The sequence below is a fragment of the Puma concolor genome, chromosome D2, assembly GCF_028749965.1.
Source record: "Puma concolor isolate L17-30 chromosome D2, mPumCon1.1.hap2, whole genome shotgun sequence".
Lineage (NCBI taxonomy): Eukaryota > Metazoa > Chordata > Mammalia > Carnivora > Felidae > Puma > Puma concolor.
The window spans coordinates 46,473,030-46,491,411 of NC_141677.1; the positions used below are offsets into that span (position 1 = coordinate 46,473,030).

The 18,382-nt window shown below is 46.5% G+C and overlaps 1 protein-coding gene across 3 annotated transcripts in view; it reads right to left on the reverse strand.

Moving 5' to 3' along the window:
* Nucleotides 1-6,612: 6,612 nt before the first annotated feature.
* LOC147576036 (uncharacterized) overlaps nucleotides 6,613-18,382 on the reverse strand; it is an 80,615-nt gene continuing 68,845 nt past the window's right edge. For all 3 annotated transcript variants that reach the window (XM_086680210.1, XM_086680211.1, XM_086680209.1), the window contains 2 exons: nucleotides 16,888-16,965; nucleotides 6,613-7,174 (listed from right to left, as the gene is read on the reverse strand). In XM_086680210.1, coding sequence (XP_086536336.1) covers nucleotides 6,947-7,174; nucleotides 16,888-16,965 — 306 coding nt within the window. In that variant the 3' untranslated portion in view covers nucleotides 6,613-6,946. The remainder of the gene's footprint in view (nucleotides 7,175-16,887; nucleotides 16,966-18,382) is intronic.

The following is an 18,382-nucleotide window of genomic DNA, read 5'->3' on the forward strand; positions in this document are numbered from 1 at the left end:
CTCAATTTGTTCTTCTTTTTCTAGTTCCTTGAACTGAAGAGTTATGTTGTTTATTTGAGATCTTTCTTGTTTCTTAATGTAGACATTTATTGCTATAAAGTTCTCGTTTAGAGCTGCTTTTGCTGCATCCTATAAGTTTTGGTTTGTTGTGTTTCCATTTTCACTTGTCTCAACATACTCTTAAATTCTCCTTTTTTAAAAAAAATTAAGTTTATTTATTTATTTTGAGAGAGAAACAGAGAGAGCAAGCAGGGGAGGGGTAGAAAGAGAGGGAGAGAGAGAATACCAGTCAGGTTCTGTGCTGTCAGTATGGAGCCTGATGTGGAGCTCAAATTCACGGACGATTCCTTCTATACTTAACCTGAGCTGAAACCAAGAGTCAGACACTTAACTAACTGAGCCACCCAGGTACCCATTAAATTCTCCTTTTAATGTCTTCCTTCATCTATTGGATTATTCAGGACAGTAGTTAGTTTCTATGTATTTGTGAGTTTTCTAGTTTTCCTCCTGCCATTCTTTTTTAGTTTCTCACCATTGTGGTGAGAGAAGACACTTGGTATGACTACAGTCTTCTTGAATTTGCTAAGATTTACTTTGTGGCCTAAAATATGGTCTATCCTAGAAAATGTTCCAAGGGCTCTTGAGAAGAATTGTATTCTGTTGTTTTCAGATAGAATGCTCTGTATATATCTGTTAGGTCTATTTGGTCTATAGTCTTGTTCACATTCACTGTCTCCATATTGATTCTCTGTCTGGAGGATCTAGCCAGTGTTGAGAGTGGGGTATTAAAGTTCCAAAATATTATTGCATTGATATTTATTTTTCCTTTTAGTTCTGTTAATTTTTGCTTTATATATTTAGGTGTTTCAAAGTTGGGTGCCTAAATATTTACAATTATTATATTTTCTTGATTTATGACCCCTTTATCATTATATAATGACCTTCCCCATCCCTTTTTACCATTTTTAGGTTGAAGATTGTTTAATCTAATATAAGTATAGCTACCTCTGGTTTTTTTGTTTGTTTGTTACAATTTGCTTGAAATATCTTTTACCATCCCCTTCCTCTATCTATAGGTGTGTCTTAAAGGCTAAAGTGAGTCTCTTGTCAGTAGCATATCATTGGATCTTGGGTATTTTTTTAAATCAGTTCAGTGATTCTATGTGTTTTGATTGGAAAATTCAATCAATTTATGTTTAAAGTAATTATTGATAAGTAAGGACTTACTAATGTCATTGTGTCAATTGTTTTCTGTTTTGTAGATACACTTTCCCTTGCTTCTTATCCTGCTGTCTTTTAAAAAATGCTTTGAGGGTTGCCTGGGTGGCTTAATCGGTTAAGCATCGGACTTTGGCTCAGGTCATGATCTCGCTGTTCATGATTTCAAGCTCCATGTCAGGCTCTTCGTTGACACCTCAGAGCCTGGAGCCTGCTTTGGATTCTGTGTGTGTTTCTCTCTTTCTCTGCCCCATCCTTGCTCATGCTCTATCTCTTTCTCTCTCAAAAATAAACATTAAAACATTTTAAAAAATGTTTTGATGTATTTTGATATCAGTATACTTTGACTTCTTTATCACGTTATTTTGTGTAATTATTATAGGTTTTTCCCTTGTGGTTACCATGAAGCTTATTAAAATTGTAGCATCCTATTTTAAACTGGTAGCAAATTAACATTGACAACATTCCTAAACTTCACACTTTTGCTTCTCTTTTTCCTCACATTTTAGGTTCATGTTACATATATATTTAAATTTAAATTTAAATTTAAATTTAAATTTATATTTGTAATTTATAATGTTGTGTATCCAATAACAGACTATTGTAGTTATGGTTACTTTTACTATGTTTACTTTTTAACTTTTAAAGTAGGAAGTGAATTGTGCACCGTCATTACTATATTACAGAATCTAACTTTGATTATATATTTACCATTACAAGTGAGTTTTACACTACTTTCTTATGTTTTTATAATATTAATTAACGTCTTTTTACTTCTCAAAGAACTCTCTTTTGTATTTCTTGTAAGTCAAGTCTGTTAATGATGAACTCTCTCAGTTTTTATTTGTTTGGGAAAGTATTTCTCTTTTATTTCTGAAGGACAGCTTTGTCAGATACAAAATTCTTGGTTGACAGGTTTTTTTTTCCTTACAATATTTTGAATATGTCACTCCTTTCTCTTCTGGCTTGAAATGTTTCTGTTGAAAAATCTCCCAAAAGTCTTATTAAGTTTCTTTTATATGTAACTTCTTTCCCCTCTGTAGCTGCTTTCAAAATTTTCATTGTCTTTGACTTCTACAATTTAATTATAATGTATCTCAGTGTAGCCCTGCTGAGATTTAACCTGTTTAGAAGTCTTTTGGATTTTATGGATCTTGATGTCAATTTTTCCAAGATTTGGGAATCTTTCAGCCATTATTCCTTTAAATATATGTTCTCTCTCTTTCTGTTTCTCTTCTCATGTTGGAATTACCATTGTATGGATATTGTTTCTTTTAACTGTGTCCCATAAGTCCCATAGGCTTTCTTTACTCTTTTCCATTCTTTGTAATTTTTGCTCCACTGGCTGGATAATTTCAAATATCTTGTCTTCTAGGTCATAGATTCTTTCTTCTGCGTGGCTGAGTTTTCTTTCAAAGGTCCCTATTGAATTCTTCATTTCAGTCATCATATTTTTCAGCTCTAGGGTTTTTATTTTATCTCTTTTGATGGTTGCTATTTCTTATTGAATTTCTTACCTTGTTCATGTATTGTTGCCTTAAGTTTATTTAGTTGTCTGTGTGTTCTTGTAGTTCACTTCTTTAACAAGATTATTCTGAATTCTTTGTCTGACATTCATAGCTCCCAATTTCTTTAGTATCAGTTATTGAAGTTTTGTTAGTTACCTTTGGTAACTTTGATTTTTTGTGATTCTTGATTTTTTTATGTTGGTATCTTCATGCTGGAGTAAGTGATCTCCTCTTCCAGACTTTACCGGTTCACTTTGGCAGAGACAGTTCTTCACCAGCCAGCTCAGTTTGGGTTTCTGGATGTATCTGCTGGTCATATCCTTGGACAGGTAAAGCTTGCCATCAGTCCATTTTAGGGCAAGGCCACTGACTGAGCTCTGAGTTCAGGGTGTCAGTGCTAGTGGCTGAGAACAGTTGGATAGGACTGTTGGCTTAGTTATTTCCCCAAGTGAGACTGTGGGATGGGTCTGCAATTGCCTGGGTTCTCTGGTCAGGCTTACTCTGGTTAGAACTGATACTATATGCAGTAGTAGGTGGGGCTCTAAATTAGTTTCCCTGCCCTGGTATGGCAGCAGAATGGGCCTCAGGGCCAGCATGGCTCACTGTTTGGGGACCTGAATTGAGAAAGACTATGCACTAAATTCCCTGGCCAGACAGGGTCACTGGTTTTGCTACACAGATGGGGAAAGCCATGGGCTGTGTTCTCTGTTCAAGTGCCACTATAATGAGGGCTGGTAGATGGCATACGAAGTCTCCTGTGTGCTCTGGTTAGGTTCCCTGCTAGGGAAGGCTGAAAGTTATATTCAGCAATTTGTGGGGCTGTGGATGAGTTTCCTTGTCTGGGTAGAGCAGTGGAACCAGCCCCAAGACCCATAAGGCTTTATTTGTGCTTTTTTATTTGTGCTCTTTATATGTGCTCAATCCAACTCAATCCAACTCAATCCAACTCAATCCTAAATTCCCTGGCAAATCATGTCTGTAGCTTTGCTCTGCAGATGATCGGCTTTGCATGCCAGAATATTTGCTCAAGTGTTGCTGGGCTAGGACGTTTTCTGGTGTTCTAGCTAGGCTTTCTGGTTAGGTGGGCAAGGAGCTATGCTCAGCAGTGGGTGGGGCTATGAATTAACTCCCCTGCCTGGACAGAATAGGAGGGCCAGCTCCAAACCGTCTTCCAGGTGTTCCTGGTCAGGCTTTCCGGTCAGAGGGACTGGGAGCTATGCTCAGCAGAGTGTGTTGGGTGGGACGTGGGGAGGGACTATGGATTAGTTCCTAAGAAGAGCATGGAAAGGATATAGCTCCAAGGCCAGAAGAGATCTTTGTGGTATTACAACAAGCCAACTTGCTCCCCAAGTTTTCTGGTTGAATGGTGCCTCTGGCTTTGCTCTGCAGATGACCAGCTCTGCCTGCTTTACTCTCTGCTCAAGTGTTGTTGGGCTGTGCAGCTGCCAGGTGTTTTGGACAGGCTTTCTGGCCAAGTGAGTCTAGGAGCTACACTCAGCACTGTCCTGGTCTATGACTCAGCTCCCATGCCTGGGTAGGAGTAGACCTGGCTCCAGGGCCACCAAGAACATTTATTGAATGATTATAGAAGGAGCGGGGACTCAGGGCTGGTTTCCCTTTAAGTTCCTCCAGAATTTTCTCTTCCTTAATTCTCATCTGCTCTGCATCCCTGGCTCAGCTCAAACAATAACCCAACTGGTGCAATTGCACCAATAATTTCAGTTATGTGAGACTCTACTTCCATTTTCTTTTCATTCACTGTAGGGGACAATTCTAGGTTTTTCAAGCCTGGCACAAAGGTTGCATACTCAGAAGCCATTCTGTTTAATCTCTAGGATTTCTATCTTTGCTAGTAGAACCCTCCATGGGGAGTTAAGTTCCCTGAAGTCTTTGAATTCTGTAAGGTCACAGACCTCATCAGTATCTGGCACAGTGCTGCCATTTCACAACTGAGGAGGCTTGGAAAAGGCAGAGAGGCAGGACAGCTCTAGAGCCTTGGAATGGGTAATAAACAACGACAACAACAACAACAAAAAAACACGTGCTTTTCATATCATGGGGTGTGTGATGGTTCATTCTTCACAAGGAAGCACTTCCTAGGTTGGTTAGTAGAACCCTGGTTGGCAGCCCAAGAAGGGTGGGACCTGAGGGAGAAGTATCCCCTTTGATAGGGAAGGGTGAAAGTGGTCAAAGGTCCTGTCAACATGGGGAGTTCAGTTTCAGAGTTTCAAAAATCATTACTTCATGATCCCATGCCCTAGGGCTCATGAAAGGTTGGACAGTCTGGGATTATTTTGTAGTTTCTTTCATTGTAAAACATGATGTAGTACTGAAATATGTCTGTGTGGCTCAGGGGGTTGTCTTGCCGAGCTCAGACTGAAAAGAACCAAAGACAAGAAAAGCCTTTTTCAGGACACATAACAGAGACACGAAGATGAGTAAATAGTATCAGGGGGTGACAGCCCAGAATGAACTGAGGCTATTGAGGACAGTGGAGGGAGAGCAAAGGGCCCCTTAAGATTGCATAGGAACAAGGAGAACAAGGGCTGCATACATCCACTGGAATGTCTGGCTGAGAACCGTCTCTAGTGACAAAGGGCATGGGTAGGTCCACGTAGGAAGAAGGAGCAAGGCAGCACCAAGCTGCTGTGCCTGTGATCTCCTGACCCGGAACTCACTGGCCAGGGCATGATGTGACCCCAGAGGTGACATCATACATCTGCTCAGGTCATCTGAGAGCTGGATCACAGGGGAGGTGCATGGAGCCTGGAGCTGGATGAGACCCAGAGTCTGATGCTGACCCTGGGAAAGGGCCTGTGAGTCCTTCAACAAGAAGAGACGAGCATCAGGAGCTAGCGCAGGCTCACTGGGGACAGGCCACGCCAGGCACATGTCATTTTCGGCTGTGAGAGGTTTCAATCTGGTAATGATATAGACAGTGGACCAGTTAAATTTTTTTTAATGTTTATTTATTTTTGAGAGAGACCGAGACAGAATGAGAGTGGGTTAGGGGCAGAGAGAGAGGGAGACACAGAATCAGAAGCACACTCCAGGCTCTGAGCTGTCACCACAAAGCCCAACAAGGGGCTCGAACTCACGAGCTGTGAGATCATGACCTGACCTGAAGTCGGATGCTCAACCCACTGAGCTACCCGGGTGCCCCAAGAGTGGACCAGTAAGAGGGAGCCCCAGGCAGAGTTTTGTAGGACATTGTTTGCACTTGCCTGAGTGACCTTACCTCAGCAGTGCTGATGCATGAGACAGAGGTGACCCTCCGGGAGCTTGGTCATACCAAAGGTCTCCAGCCAGTTCAGTACTCTCCTCCTTTTCATCTTCTCCTCCTCCTTGTTCTTCTATTTTCATCTCTTTTTCCTCCTCTATTTTCTTTTTCATCTTCTATTTTCATCTTTTTTCCTCCTCCTCCTTGTATAATAGTTGTTGTTGTTATTATTATTATTATTATTATTACATCATCTCATTTTCATCTCCCCCTTCTTATTACTATTATTATATATTCATCATACGATTTCTTCCTCCTCCTCTTGTTCCCATTAGTAAGACTTGGGTGATACCATAGATGGAGCTGGAAGTATGGATATCTAACACTGCAATTGGAAGAATCTAGACACACAATGGTCTCAAGAATCTGGGAAGCTGTGTTTGGTACATGGCATTTGGTGGGTTGGAGATGATGCATATGTGGCTTCCTATGTGTGGTTGTTAGGAAAATTACATGCAATAAAGAGAATTAAGCCTTCAGCATGTAGACACTTATGTAGTCAATAAATGGTGACTTCTGTAAAGGAGACACCATTATTTCCATCTTTTCAATGAGGAAATTAAAGCAGAGATAAGTAACAGCCAGTGAGTGGAGAAACAGGTTGCATTCACATTTCAAAGATCTTCTGGGCTTTTTACAAAGAACAAAATTTGACTCAGACCCCATGCATCCATGCCCTTCATGACAGATGAGGACCAAGCTGTGGGGAGTGAGGCACATCCATGTCTGCATCCATACATACCAAGGTGCTTTATCCTGGCAGAAAGAGTATAGATACATTTCCTACAGTGGCACAATGCTCAAAAAGTAACAAACTCTCTTGCTGATAAGCAACAATTTTAACTCCTTTAGACCGTAAACCAAGACTCAATTTCTCTGTCCAATTTGGTACACAAAGAGCTCCTAACATTCTTGGGTCTTGGGGGTTTTAGAGGCTGGGCTATGGGGCTAGGAGTGGCAAAGTAGTTCTGGAGAGCGCGTGGGCAGGGGGAGGCAGCAGTGGCAGCATCCTGGAGGGTGGCCGGGAGCATATGGGAGAGGGGTGTTGGCACCATGAGCAGCAGTTATGGAGAGAGAAGCATTCCTGGCTGGCTGTAAGGCAGATGTTTGAGCCACAGGGCAACTGCCTGCAGAGGAGATTCACTAAGGTAAAGTTGAGGCATCGACCCTGCAGGGAAGAGAAGAGAGAAGGTCACTGAGAATACATTGGAGCTAGAACCAGAAAGCTGTGGTGCCCTTGGCTCAAGAGGTTCAGGCTCATGACCCATCAGGACCCACATGGTAGGACCTTCATGATGCTCTTCCTCTTCCTGGGTGCTGGCCTCCAGGCTGGGCTGTTATTTCAAGGCTCAGTTGGAGTCTGCCCTGCCTCCTCCAGGCAGCCCCAGTGTTCTGACCCTGGACTCCTTCTGTTCTGGTATTGAACTTGTCTGCTCCTCCCTGGACTGGGAGACTCAGGAACAAGAACAAAGCCTGACTGCCGCAGCAGCATGAGCCTTGCCCAGACTCCCCTCCCTCAGCGAATGTGTGCTGAAGGGTTAAGTCCTGACTACAACTCTCAGGCCAGGCTCTGGGCTCCCAGGGCAAGGGCAGCTAGGGGCATCCTCGGATTGGAGATGGGCTGTGGAGGCAGCAGCAAACATGAACCCCTTGGTTTGGGAAGAGAACAACATAGATGCTTCGGGACAGTGAACTTTGCCCCTAGTGTACTGTCATCCCCTCCTTGTCCCTTGTCCTCAGCTGAGGACTCCTGGGTGAAAGGCTCAGATAAGACAGAGAGGGTGGCCTGGGCACACTGGCCATCTGGCAGTATCTCTGGCCACTCTAGACAGTGGATAAGAAAGGGCCTGCATCTTCCATAGGCAGCACACCTGAGAGGAGGGAGACCATGTTGGCCTTTCCCAGACCTCCAGCTCCCTTCTAGCAAGTAGTTCCTCTAGGGCCACAGGGTCTGCTTTTAACTCACACAAACCTACCAGCACACCAAGGTAGCCAGACCTTTAGGAACACTGACTGGGCAAAGTCTCTGGGCATGGCCCTTCCTTAGTGTGGTCTTTGCACACCCCCCCTCCACAACGTGTACACTTGCACCTTCAGGTCCTTATGACCCACTGCTCATTCTGTGCTGCACAAGGTGAAAAGTGCCAAATTGGACAGTCCCTGCTCTCAAAGGAGCTTCTAGTTCATTGGCTTGCTGTGGTCACTTGAACAATGGCCCTGAAAGATACCCAGGTCCTGGTCCTTGGAACCTGTAGCTGTTTTGGGTTACACTGGAAAAGGGCCTTTGTGTGATTAAGTTAAGGATCTTGAGATGAGGAGGTTATCCCGGGTTATCTGGGTGGCCTGCAGGCGACCACAGGGTTCCTGTGAGAAGGTGATTTAACCACCGAAGAGGAGAAGGTGTTGGGAGGGGTGAGAGGAAGGGAGATTTAAGGTGCTGCTCTGCTGACATATAAATGGAGAAAAGGGCCAGGAGCCAGGGAACCCTGGGAATGTAGCTCCAAAAGTAGAAAAGGCAGGAAGGGGATTATTCCCAGGCCCTCCAAAACGAGAGCAGTTCTGGCGAGAACTGGATTTCTGCTCAGGAAAACCCACTTCACGCTGCCAGGCTCCAGGACTGTGAGAACTCTGGAACTGAAAACCTATTGCTTTCTGCTACTAAGTTGGTGACACTTTGTTAGAGCAGCACAGGAAAGTAGTGCACTTGCTCAACTGAGGACTCACAATGCGAGCAGTCATGCAAAGTGCTGGAGGAAAGAGCAGACTCAGCCTGGAGAGCACACTCCGTTTAGGATTCATGCTGAATCTTTGGAGTTGTGCACACCATTCCCCTGCCAGCTCCCACTTGTGTTTTGCATGTATTATGAGTGGCTCAGGCCACGAGTAGGGTTTCATCCACAGAGCAGGCGGGCAGACTCAGGAAGCAGGAGAGGGGGTACCTGTCCTGGCCCAGCTGTCTTTTGCCTGAGGGGGCCTGGGTAGGCTTTGACCCTCAGTGTTTTTCTCTGGAAAATACAGATCATGCTGCCAGGGATACAGCAGGGATGAGATTAAGGCAGCAGACATGAAAGAGCTGTGTTAATGACACGTGTGGTGACAGGCCAGTTAATGACAATACTGTACATACGGAGTGACCTAAGGATAGGGAGAGAGCTGTTGCTATGACATACAGGTGCTTCTGTGCCCCACCTGGGCTGGGCCCCTTGTCCTGGCTTCCGTAGCACCCCTGCCCCCCAATTCTGATGTCTGCTGTCACGGTCCTTACATGTCCCCATTTGTGGCCTGTCTCACTCTTCCCTATGGTCTTTTGCCTTGACTTCCAGTGGCCACAACCAGCTGTTAGGGCAGCCTGCACATGAAGACTCACAGGCTCCAGCACAAGGAGAAAAGGCTTTTCCTGGATGAGAGAATGCCTGTCCTCTGGCACAAACTTGTGGCTGAGTGAGATGCTGTGTCTGAGCAGTTGTCAAGCCAATAATGTCACAGCCAGACTCACAGTGGAACTGAAGAGAAGCCAAAGAGAACAGAATGGAGAGGCTTCATGTCCATGCTATGTTCCTGATCTGGAGTCTCCTGGGAATGGAGAAGGATACAGGGGCCTTGGGAATGCCGGATGCTACAGCTCCTTGTCATTTTTAACATGGGTTTATTCAGGCCTCTATTCAGTGTGGACGCTGTAAGTGCTCATGGGCCATATACAAGAATGACTGCACTGCCACAGGATTTATTTTTCCCCAAATATCTGTTCTCCCCTTTCCCAGTGTGCTGATGCTAATCTGGTAGCAAGGGTGCTGTGTTCCACCCAGAACAGGCTGCACAGAAAAGACTTTACTTCAAAGAAAGCTGGTGGGGGAGGGGGCTGGCAGGTGTGAAGAAAGACAGGAAAAAAGTGGTTCCTGATGCACTGGATGCCTGTCTTCAGAGGTCCCCATCCCTCTCTGCTCTGGACAGCTTCAGGCCCATCCCCAGCCCATGGGCACACATCAACAAAGGCCATCTGTACCTCACACAACAGCTGCAAGACACACAGTTTTCTCTCCAAGTTTCTCTGGGTTATTATGCCTTTCTGTGAAAAGTTGATTTGGAAAAGCACTAAATGTTGCACACTCTATGTGAAGGGGAAGGAGCTGGTTCCTATTGTGTCTCTGACCACAGACAAGTCACTCGGTATCTTGGTAACTATTTTCCCATCCTTAATATGGGGCTAAAATATTTAATGTGGTGAGTGGGGAATGGCCATGTCCATTCTTCCTGTATTCCTTGGTAACAAAGACCTGATTTTGTTGGGGGAGGCAATGCACTCAGCTGTAAAATGACATTTCCAAGTCTCCTTTGCTGATCAAGATGGCCATGTAAATCAACTCTGGCCAATGGAAGGAAGATGGGGTTGTTGGGCAGTGATTTGTAGAAAGCCCCTGTGCCTTTCCTCCATCTTTCTCCCTGGAATGTGGATGTGATAGCTGGAGCTCCAGAAGCAATCTTATAAGCATGAAGGCAAATCGAGAGCCTGGACTATTAAAGATTAGGTAGGTGTGTCAAAAGGCTGTGCTCTGGAGCTTAGGATGCAAGCAATCTGGTAAAAGTCTTTCTCAGAACCACTAAGTTCCCATTTATCAGTTTTTGCTCAGGTTGTTCTGTCTCTGTGGAGTGCCTTTTTTATCTGGCCTTCCTAGGGGATTCCTAACCACCTTTCAAGACTGACTTTTCAGCCTTTCCATGTTCCAAGACCAAAAGCCCTGATGAATTGCTTGGCTCTTTTCTCTTCTTGGAAGGATTTCTGATTTTCACTCTATGGACTTCTTATCAATTGGCTCTCAGCTTAAATGTACTGTCACTGAGATTCTGCTCTGGCAACCAGGCACTAGGCGTACTCATGACTTTCAAGTCTCTAGACAGTGTTTTTCACCACCTGATAGTCTTCAAAAGAAATGCATGACATGACTCCTACCCCCTCTTTCTGATGGGAGATAGCATTTTTCTGGCTAACCTCTGTCTCCCAGCACCTGACATGCAATAAATCTTTGTTGAATTAATGGATACAGTTCAATCTGTGAATACGAATTTTTGTGATTTCCTTCCTCTGGTTTAATGCTTACCTAGACACCTAAGCTTAAATAAATATTTGTTTGCATTTTATTCTATTACTATGAGTTAAAGCTTTTAAAATATTTAACTTTCAAAGGTACTTGGAATTTATGTTGGTATGTTGTTAAATGTGCTTTAATTTGTATTTTTCCCCAAGAGCTTGCCAAATTAAAAAAAATCATGTTACAGAAAAGACTCCAAATAGCAAAGCAATCTTGAAAAAGAAAACCAAAGCTGGCGGCATCACAATCCCTCATTTTAAGCTGTATTACAAAGCTATCGTCATCAAGACAGTATGGTACTGGCAGAAGAACAGAGACTCAGATCAATGGAACAGAATAGAGAGCCCAGAAATGGACCCACAAACATATGGCCAACTAATCTTTGAAAAAAACAGGAAATAATAGCCAATGGAGAAAAGATTTTCTTCAGCAAATGGTGCTGGAAAAACTGGACAGCGACATTCAGAAGAATGAATCTGGACCACTTTCTTACACCATACACAAAAATAAACTCAAAATGGATGAAAGACCTAAATGTAAGACAGGAAGCCATCAAATTCCTACAGGAGAAAAAGGCAACAACTTCTTTGACCTTGGCCACAGCAACTTTTTACCGGACATGTCTCTAGAGGTAAGGGAAACAGAAGCAAAAATGAACTATTGGGACCTCATCAAGGTAAAAAGCTTCTGCACAGAATAGGAAATAATCAGCAAAACTAAAAGGCAACTGACAGAATTGGAGAAGACATTTTCAAATGACATATCAGATAAAGGGTTAGTATCCAAAATCTATAAAGACCTTATCAAACTCAACACCCAAAAAACAAATAATCCAGTAAGAAATGGGCAAAAGACATGAATAGCCAATTTTCCAAAGAAGACATCCATATGGCTAACTGACACATGAAAAAATGCTCAATATCACTCATCATCAGGGAAATACAATCAAAACCACAATGAGATACCACTTCACACATCACAGAATGGCTAGAATTAACAATTTAGGAAACAACAGATGAACAGATGTTGGCAAGGGTGTGGAGAAAGAGGAACCCTTTTGCACTGCTGGTGGGAATGCAAATGGGTGTAGCCACTCTGGAAAACAGTATGGAGGTTCCTCAAAAAATTAAAAATAGAACTACCCTATGACCCAGCAATTGCACTACTAGGTATTTATCCAAAGAATACAAAATTGCTGATTCAAAGTGGGTACACGTACCCCAATGTTTACAGCAGCACCATCAACAATAGCCAAATTATGGTAAGATCCCACATGTCGTTCGACTGATGAATGGATAAAGATGTAGTATGTATATATATGTATACACACACACACACACTGGACTATTACTTGGCAATCAAAAAGAATGAAACCTTATCATTTACAAAAATGTGGATGGAACTAGAGTGTATTATGCTAAGGGAGATTCATCAGAGAAAGACAAAAATATGACTTCACTCATATGTGGAATGTAAGATGCAAAACAGATGAACACAAGGGAAGGGAAGCAAAAATAATATAAAAACAGGGAGACAAACCATAAGAGACTCTTAAATACAGAGACCAAACTGAGGGTTGTTGGAGGGGTTCTGGGTGGGGGGTTGGGCTAAATGGGCAAGAGGCAGTAAGAAGGACACATTTTGGGATGAGCAGTGGGTGTTATATGTAAGTGATGAATCACTAAACTTTACTCCTGAAACCATTATTACACTATATGTTATATAACTTGTATATAAATGAAAAAAACATAACAAAAAAAGATAAAGCGAAAAAAATATCATGTTAATAATTAAACATATGTGAGTACTCTCAAGTTTACATGCTCACACAGATGTGCAAACACACATACTCTCACCAACTGGGGCCATTCCTTATTTATACAATCGCTTCCAGTGTATAAGTGTTTAGTTGAATTGAGGCCATTATTCTATAGGATCATTATATTTATTCTTTAAATTGCTGGAGCTTAATGTTTTAGTATATGATAAGGTAAATATTGCATTGTCTACTTTTCCAAAAATTCTTAAATGTCTATTTTTAGAGGAGAATTTTAAATGAGTTTGATCATATTCCCTAAGCATGTTCATTACAATTACACTAAAGGAGAGCTAAGACCATGAGCTCCTCTGGGAAAAGCTGACGATGTGGTCTAGGTTTTCACATATTTAAGTCTTCTGTTATAGCAGTGAGTGAAGGTTTGTGGTTTCATTATAGGTCAGTACACTTGCGTTACACGTGTGCATGGGTGTGCTGCTGCTGAGAACAGGTTGGAAACTTTATCTTTATTTCAGGCTCCTTTATTTCTGCTTATTTACTCCCGAGCATAAACAGATTAACTAGACCTAGCAACTGCTGTGGGATCGCTCTGATTTCATCAAGGGATGACTGTGGGGCACCTGTGCTGAGGCCCGTCCTGTCTCCCACGCCTGAGTCCATCTCCGGGAGCTGCAGGCTGCATCTTCCCATGGACTGCTGGGAGAAAAGAGGGGCCCCACGTGGCAGGGGGAACGCGGAGGGCCAGAGAGACCCTGAGACTGTGTTGCAAGTGTCATGGGCTGAGTGGAGGGGTCTGGGGGTGGAGGGGAGTCTCCTTCCTCTTTGCCTTCCTACCATTTGATGACCTAAGGCAGTGACCAATTACTGTTTACATCAGTTCAGTGCTGCACAGTGAAGGGACTAATCTTGGATCCACTGGCAAATGGGTCACTGCTAGCCCAAATCTTCATGCTTTGGGGCATGGGCTCCATTACCTCGTTTCCTGCTACTTCATGGGGAATGTGTGCATGTGTCAGCATGTCCGTGCACATGCTTGGGTTGCCTCTGTGTGTGTGTGTGTGTGTGTGTGTGTTTGAGTTTCGGGTCAGGGGGAGGAGACGGTTGCAGAGCACAGGAGAGCCAGCTGCATCACAATCCCAAGGTTATGATCTGAGATCTTCTCAAAGTTCACTGGCTTGACAGACAGCTATCAAGTTCAGTCTTCCTGGAGAGGGGAAACTATGTCCCAGCTTTGTCACACCCCCCTCCCTGATGGAGCTCCCTCCGTGCCATGGGCAAGGACAGAGGACTCAGGAGCTCCTTGGCATGAATACATCATGAGGCCGATCTGTACCCAGGTTCTAATTGTTCCATGGAAGAACACTTTCCCAGCAAACATACATGAGCTCATATTTAGAAGGAGGTCTGTTATCAGCATACTATCAAAATAACAGTGACATTCACAATTGTTTGCATATATAACACACTGTGCTGTGGACAGATGGACTCTGTAGACTCTGTGGACAGAGCCCAGATATTCCCCTATGACCCTGGCAGCATGATATGGGTGTTGGAGCCTAGACTTGTACGTGAACCTTCCGGGGGTCATCACCTGCCCTGCCGCACCTCTCCACAGCCCCGTCACATTGAGTCCATCATGAAAATTCAGGCACTCAGTTTCCACAGCTGTGACATGCAGAGAGTGACCACCTAGCTAGAAGAGAAGGAGCCAGGCTGGCAGTGAGGCGTCAGCTCCTGATGCTGGCCCTAGGGCTTCTGGGCAGGAGACTTAACTGTGCGGGGCCTCGGCTTTCTCCCCATGGAATTGTGGGGGGATGAAAGAGTTAGTTGTATTAAACACTTAGAACAGTGTCTGGCCTCAGGAAGCTCTGTCACGGGCAGGTATGGTCCCTGCCGGGTGGCTGTGAGGAGGAAAGGAGACGCTGTGCACAGGGCGTTGTGTGGGGGACACGCAGGGTATGTGCACTGGGACACAGCTCTTTGACCGTGCATCACGTGCAGTGGGGGAGGGTAAAGTTGGCCACTGTTGGCCCGATTTCCTGGCGGACCAGTCGGTGAGCTAAAGGGCTTCCCTGGGATAAAGCAACAAAGGAAGAGAATCAGGACCTTGGATGGAAGCCAGGGTTTGACTCAAGATTAAGAAACTAGACTGAGTCTTCTTGGGTCATTCTGTGTATGTGCGTAGGGAGAAACGGTCTTGAAGAAAACAGCCACACTCGGGTCTCCAGGAGGACGGTCAGAGGGACAAAGTCACATGGGAGGGACCCAGGAGTGGGAAGGGAGCCCACACCCAAAGGGCCTACTTATGGGCTCCCAGCTCTGCTCAGGATGAAGGGGGTTACTTTAGATGGCCCTGGGTGTTGCCATTTGCTCTCTGGGTGGCCTCTGTGACTTTGCTGGCCTCTCAGGACTGTTTTGCCATCAGCAAACAAACAGGGTCACTGTCACTCCCAGCTTGAAAGAGTACTGGGCTGACTCCAGAACTGGCATGGTAGGGGCCTGGCAGAGCGCTGGGCAGCTGCAAGTGCCCCACAACCCATGACATTCCCAATAGGGTCTTGGGAAAGGGACCATATCAGAGGGTGCCCAGTGCCCCTGCCCTCCCCTCGATGGGGTAGGATGGCCCTTTCTGGTATCTCTCCCTTGTCCACCCTCTGGTCTTGGGCCTCCCTCCATGTCTTGCTCTGTCCCTCTGCCAGGAGTGGACGTGGCTGGGTGGGTTCAGGGCACAAGGCCGGTGTGGTGCTAGCGACCATAATGGGGCTGTGGCCCTGGAAGAGGCTCCAGGAGATCCAGATGCAGAATGGGCGTCTGTGCAAAAATGGCTGGGACCGGGAGCTCTGTTCAGACCCAGAGCCAGGAGCCCAGTGGTCTCCTGAGGAGCCTTGAAACCTCTGACAGCAGACATGGCCCTGCTGGCTGTCAGCACACATCCATGTGTCTCCTCAGCAGGGTCCCCACCCCCAGGCGTGCCCAGGAATCCTAATGCTCACCTGGCCACCAGGGAGAGTCATGCTTGCCTGAACCAAGCAAATGACTAATGCAGCCCTCACTATAGATACTGGGGACACCACGTCCTCCAGACACCTGGCCCAGTCTGAGGTTCTGATCATGGGGAAACTTAGGCACATGATTCCCAGGCAAGCCAGGAGCATGCTCTTCATGGGCCCTAATTCTGAGCCCTGCATTGGTTTTGGGGAAACCATTATGGTTTCATGAGTGCTGACCTGATGGGGGGCAGGGCAGTGAGAAGGGTGGAGGCAGGCCCTGGGGTTCAACTCCAGCTCTGCCACTCCCAGGTTCTGTGACCTGGGGCAAGTTGCTTGATTTCTCTGTGCCTTAGTTCCCCCTTGGAAAAAGTGGCATATTAGTACCTGCACGTACAGTTACTGGCAGGATTGAATGTGAAATTATGGAAAGTTCTTAGACTGGCAGCTGGCATAGGAGGAACTCTGTAACAATTAGCCATCACAACTATTAAATTCCAAGGGGACACCTGTAACATGCAGGCTTCTCCCCGTTGTCACAGGCAGTGGCACGTGGAGGGACTCTACTAGCTGGCAAAAGCACGCAATGTTGGCCAACAACATGGGGGTGTCACCATGCCCTCCAGCATTCCTGGCACATGAGAGAGCCGCCCAGGAGAGTCTCAGAGGATGAGGGTGTGGATCCAGCAGACACAGGTTGGGGAGCTCGGTGGGGAGGGATGATGGCTGGGGGTCAGGAGAACTTGCTGGCCTGCCTCCTTCTCCAGCCTCTTTCACTTAAGTTTGGAGGCACTGGGTAACACTCTCCCCAAGAAAGATTCTTGTCCTTCTGATGGGGACCAGCAAGGAATTGCAGGTGCCCCACCCAGAATCCACACGGGAGGCTCATGAGCACCGCGTCTCCTCCTCTGGGGCATCCCCTCGGAAGATGCCTGGACAGGGCTCTCTGACCCATAGTCCCTAAGCTCAGCTGTCAAGGGCAAAGAGAAAAGGGCGCCTGCCCAGGGAACATCCCTGGGCCCCTGCTTACCGCGTTCCTGGGCTGACACCACATCAATGGGATCTGGTTGCAGCTTTGCACAAAGTCACACAAGGTGTCCAGTTTGCCCTGAAAAGCAGATGTGGCTGTGAGGAAGCTCCAGGGCCTGGCCGTCACCTCCAGAGGGGTAGAGGCCCCTCTGCCTGAGATGGCTCCAGAGGGCTCTGTCCCCAGGAACACACTGAGGCCGCCCTGTAGTCTCCGCCTGGGGAAGGGGCCTGGTGGCCTTGTGTGTTTCAGGGAAGGCAGTGTCACTGTAGGTCACAGATTGTTTTGGAACCCAAAATGAGTCTGTATTTCTGGTGTAGGAGGAGAAGGCAGGGGCTACTTTGAGAGGAAGGGTCTAAGGTGGGGGACATGCAGGGCCGCAAGGAGAGGTCTTGCAGGGGAACGTGATGTGGGCATCAGGGATCTGGGCAGGAGCTGGGAGAAGAGGACAAGGGCCTGCACTGGGGCACACCAGGAGCAGATGGGGACGAGGGCTGATCCCGGGGCTGCTGGGGAGACAGGAAGGGAGGACAGCGGCAAGAGGCCCTGGACCCAGGGGCAGGTGGCCTCCGAACTTCAGGACCTGCAGTTCAGGCCTCTCTGGGCCCTACTGAGGGGGCAGGTGGGGCTGTGCCTTGTGAGCAGGAGCAAGCCCCATGACCTCTGCCCTGTCTGGAGGTGGTTTGGCTTCTTTGAATCCCCAGGCTGACTGCAGGCTGTCCTGTTGCCATCTGGGGCTCCTTGCAGGGTCAACAGGGAGACAGCTGGACTAGGACTAACATGCCCGGGCCCTGGTATAGAATGGTTGCAACAGGTGCATCACCAGAGATGCAGGACCAGGAGGAGGGCACAGCCCATAAAGGAAGAATATGGGGTTCTTCCTTCCTCAGCCAGGGCTGCCTGGGGCCTCCCCACCCTGTCTTCATGCCCCCCTGCAGGGCCTGCAGCTCCCACCCAGGGTGCGGCCCTAGCACTTCCTGTGAGGATGTTTCCTCACAGCCTCCTCCTCCTTGAGGCCCTTGTCCCCATGTCAGTGCGTCCAAGGACAATGTAGTTAGCTTAGTCCCTCACTCTGCTGAGCTGACTCATGGAACAAACTTTGCTCAGAATTTTCCTTAAAGGATTCTTTTTCTGACCTGTGGGAGACTGTTTGTGATTGAGCTTGTGTTTTACTCCTCTGCCTGGTGGCCAGGAAAATGGAAGCCATTGTTGGAGCCACTGACAACCTCAGACAGCCTGGGACTGGCGGGCTGTGTCCAGCCACCAACATCTGAAACCCTGGGCCCCTTCCAAGCCTGGTGCCAGGCTCCAAGTGGTGTTGGTGACGGCAAGAGTCCTCACACTCTTTGCCCTCTCCTGGGGCCCGGGATCGGGATGGCCTCTGCAGTTTTTCCCATGCCCAGGGATCGATGTAGTGCCCACAAAGCTCATCTCCACCCAAGCCACGGTTCATGTGGGGCCATGGACTGGCTGCCCTCCCTTGTCCCTCAGCCCCACC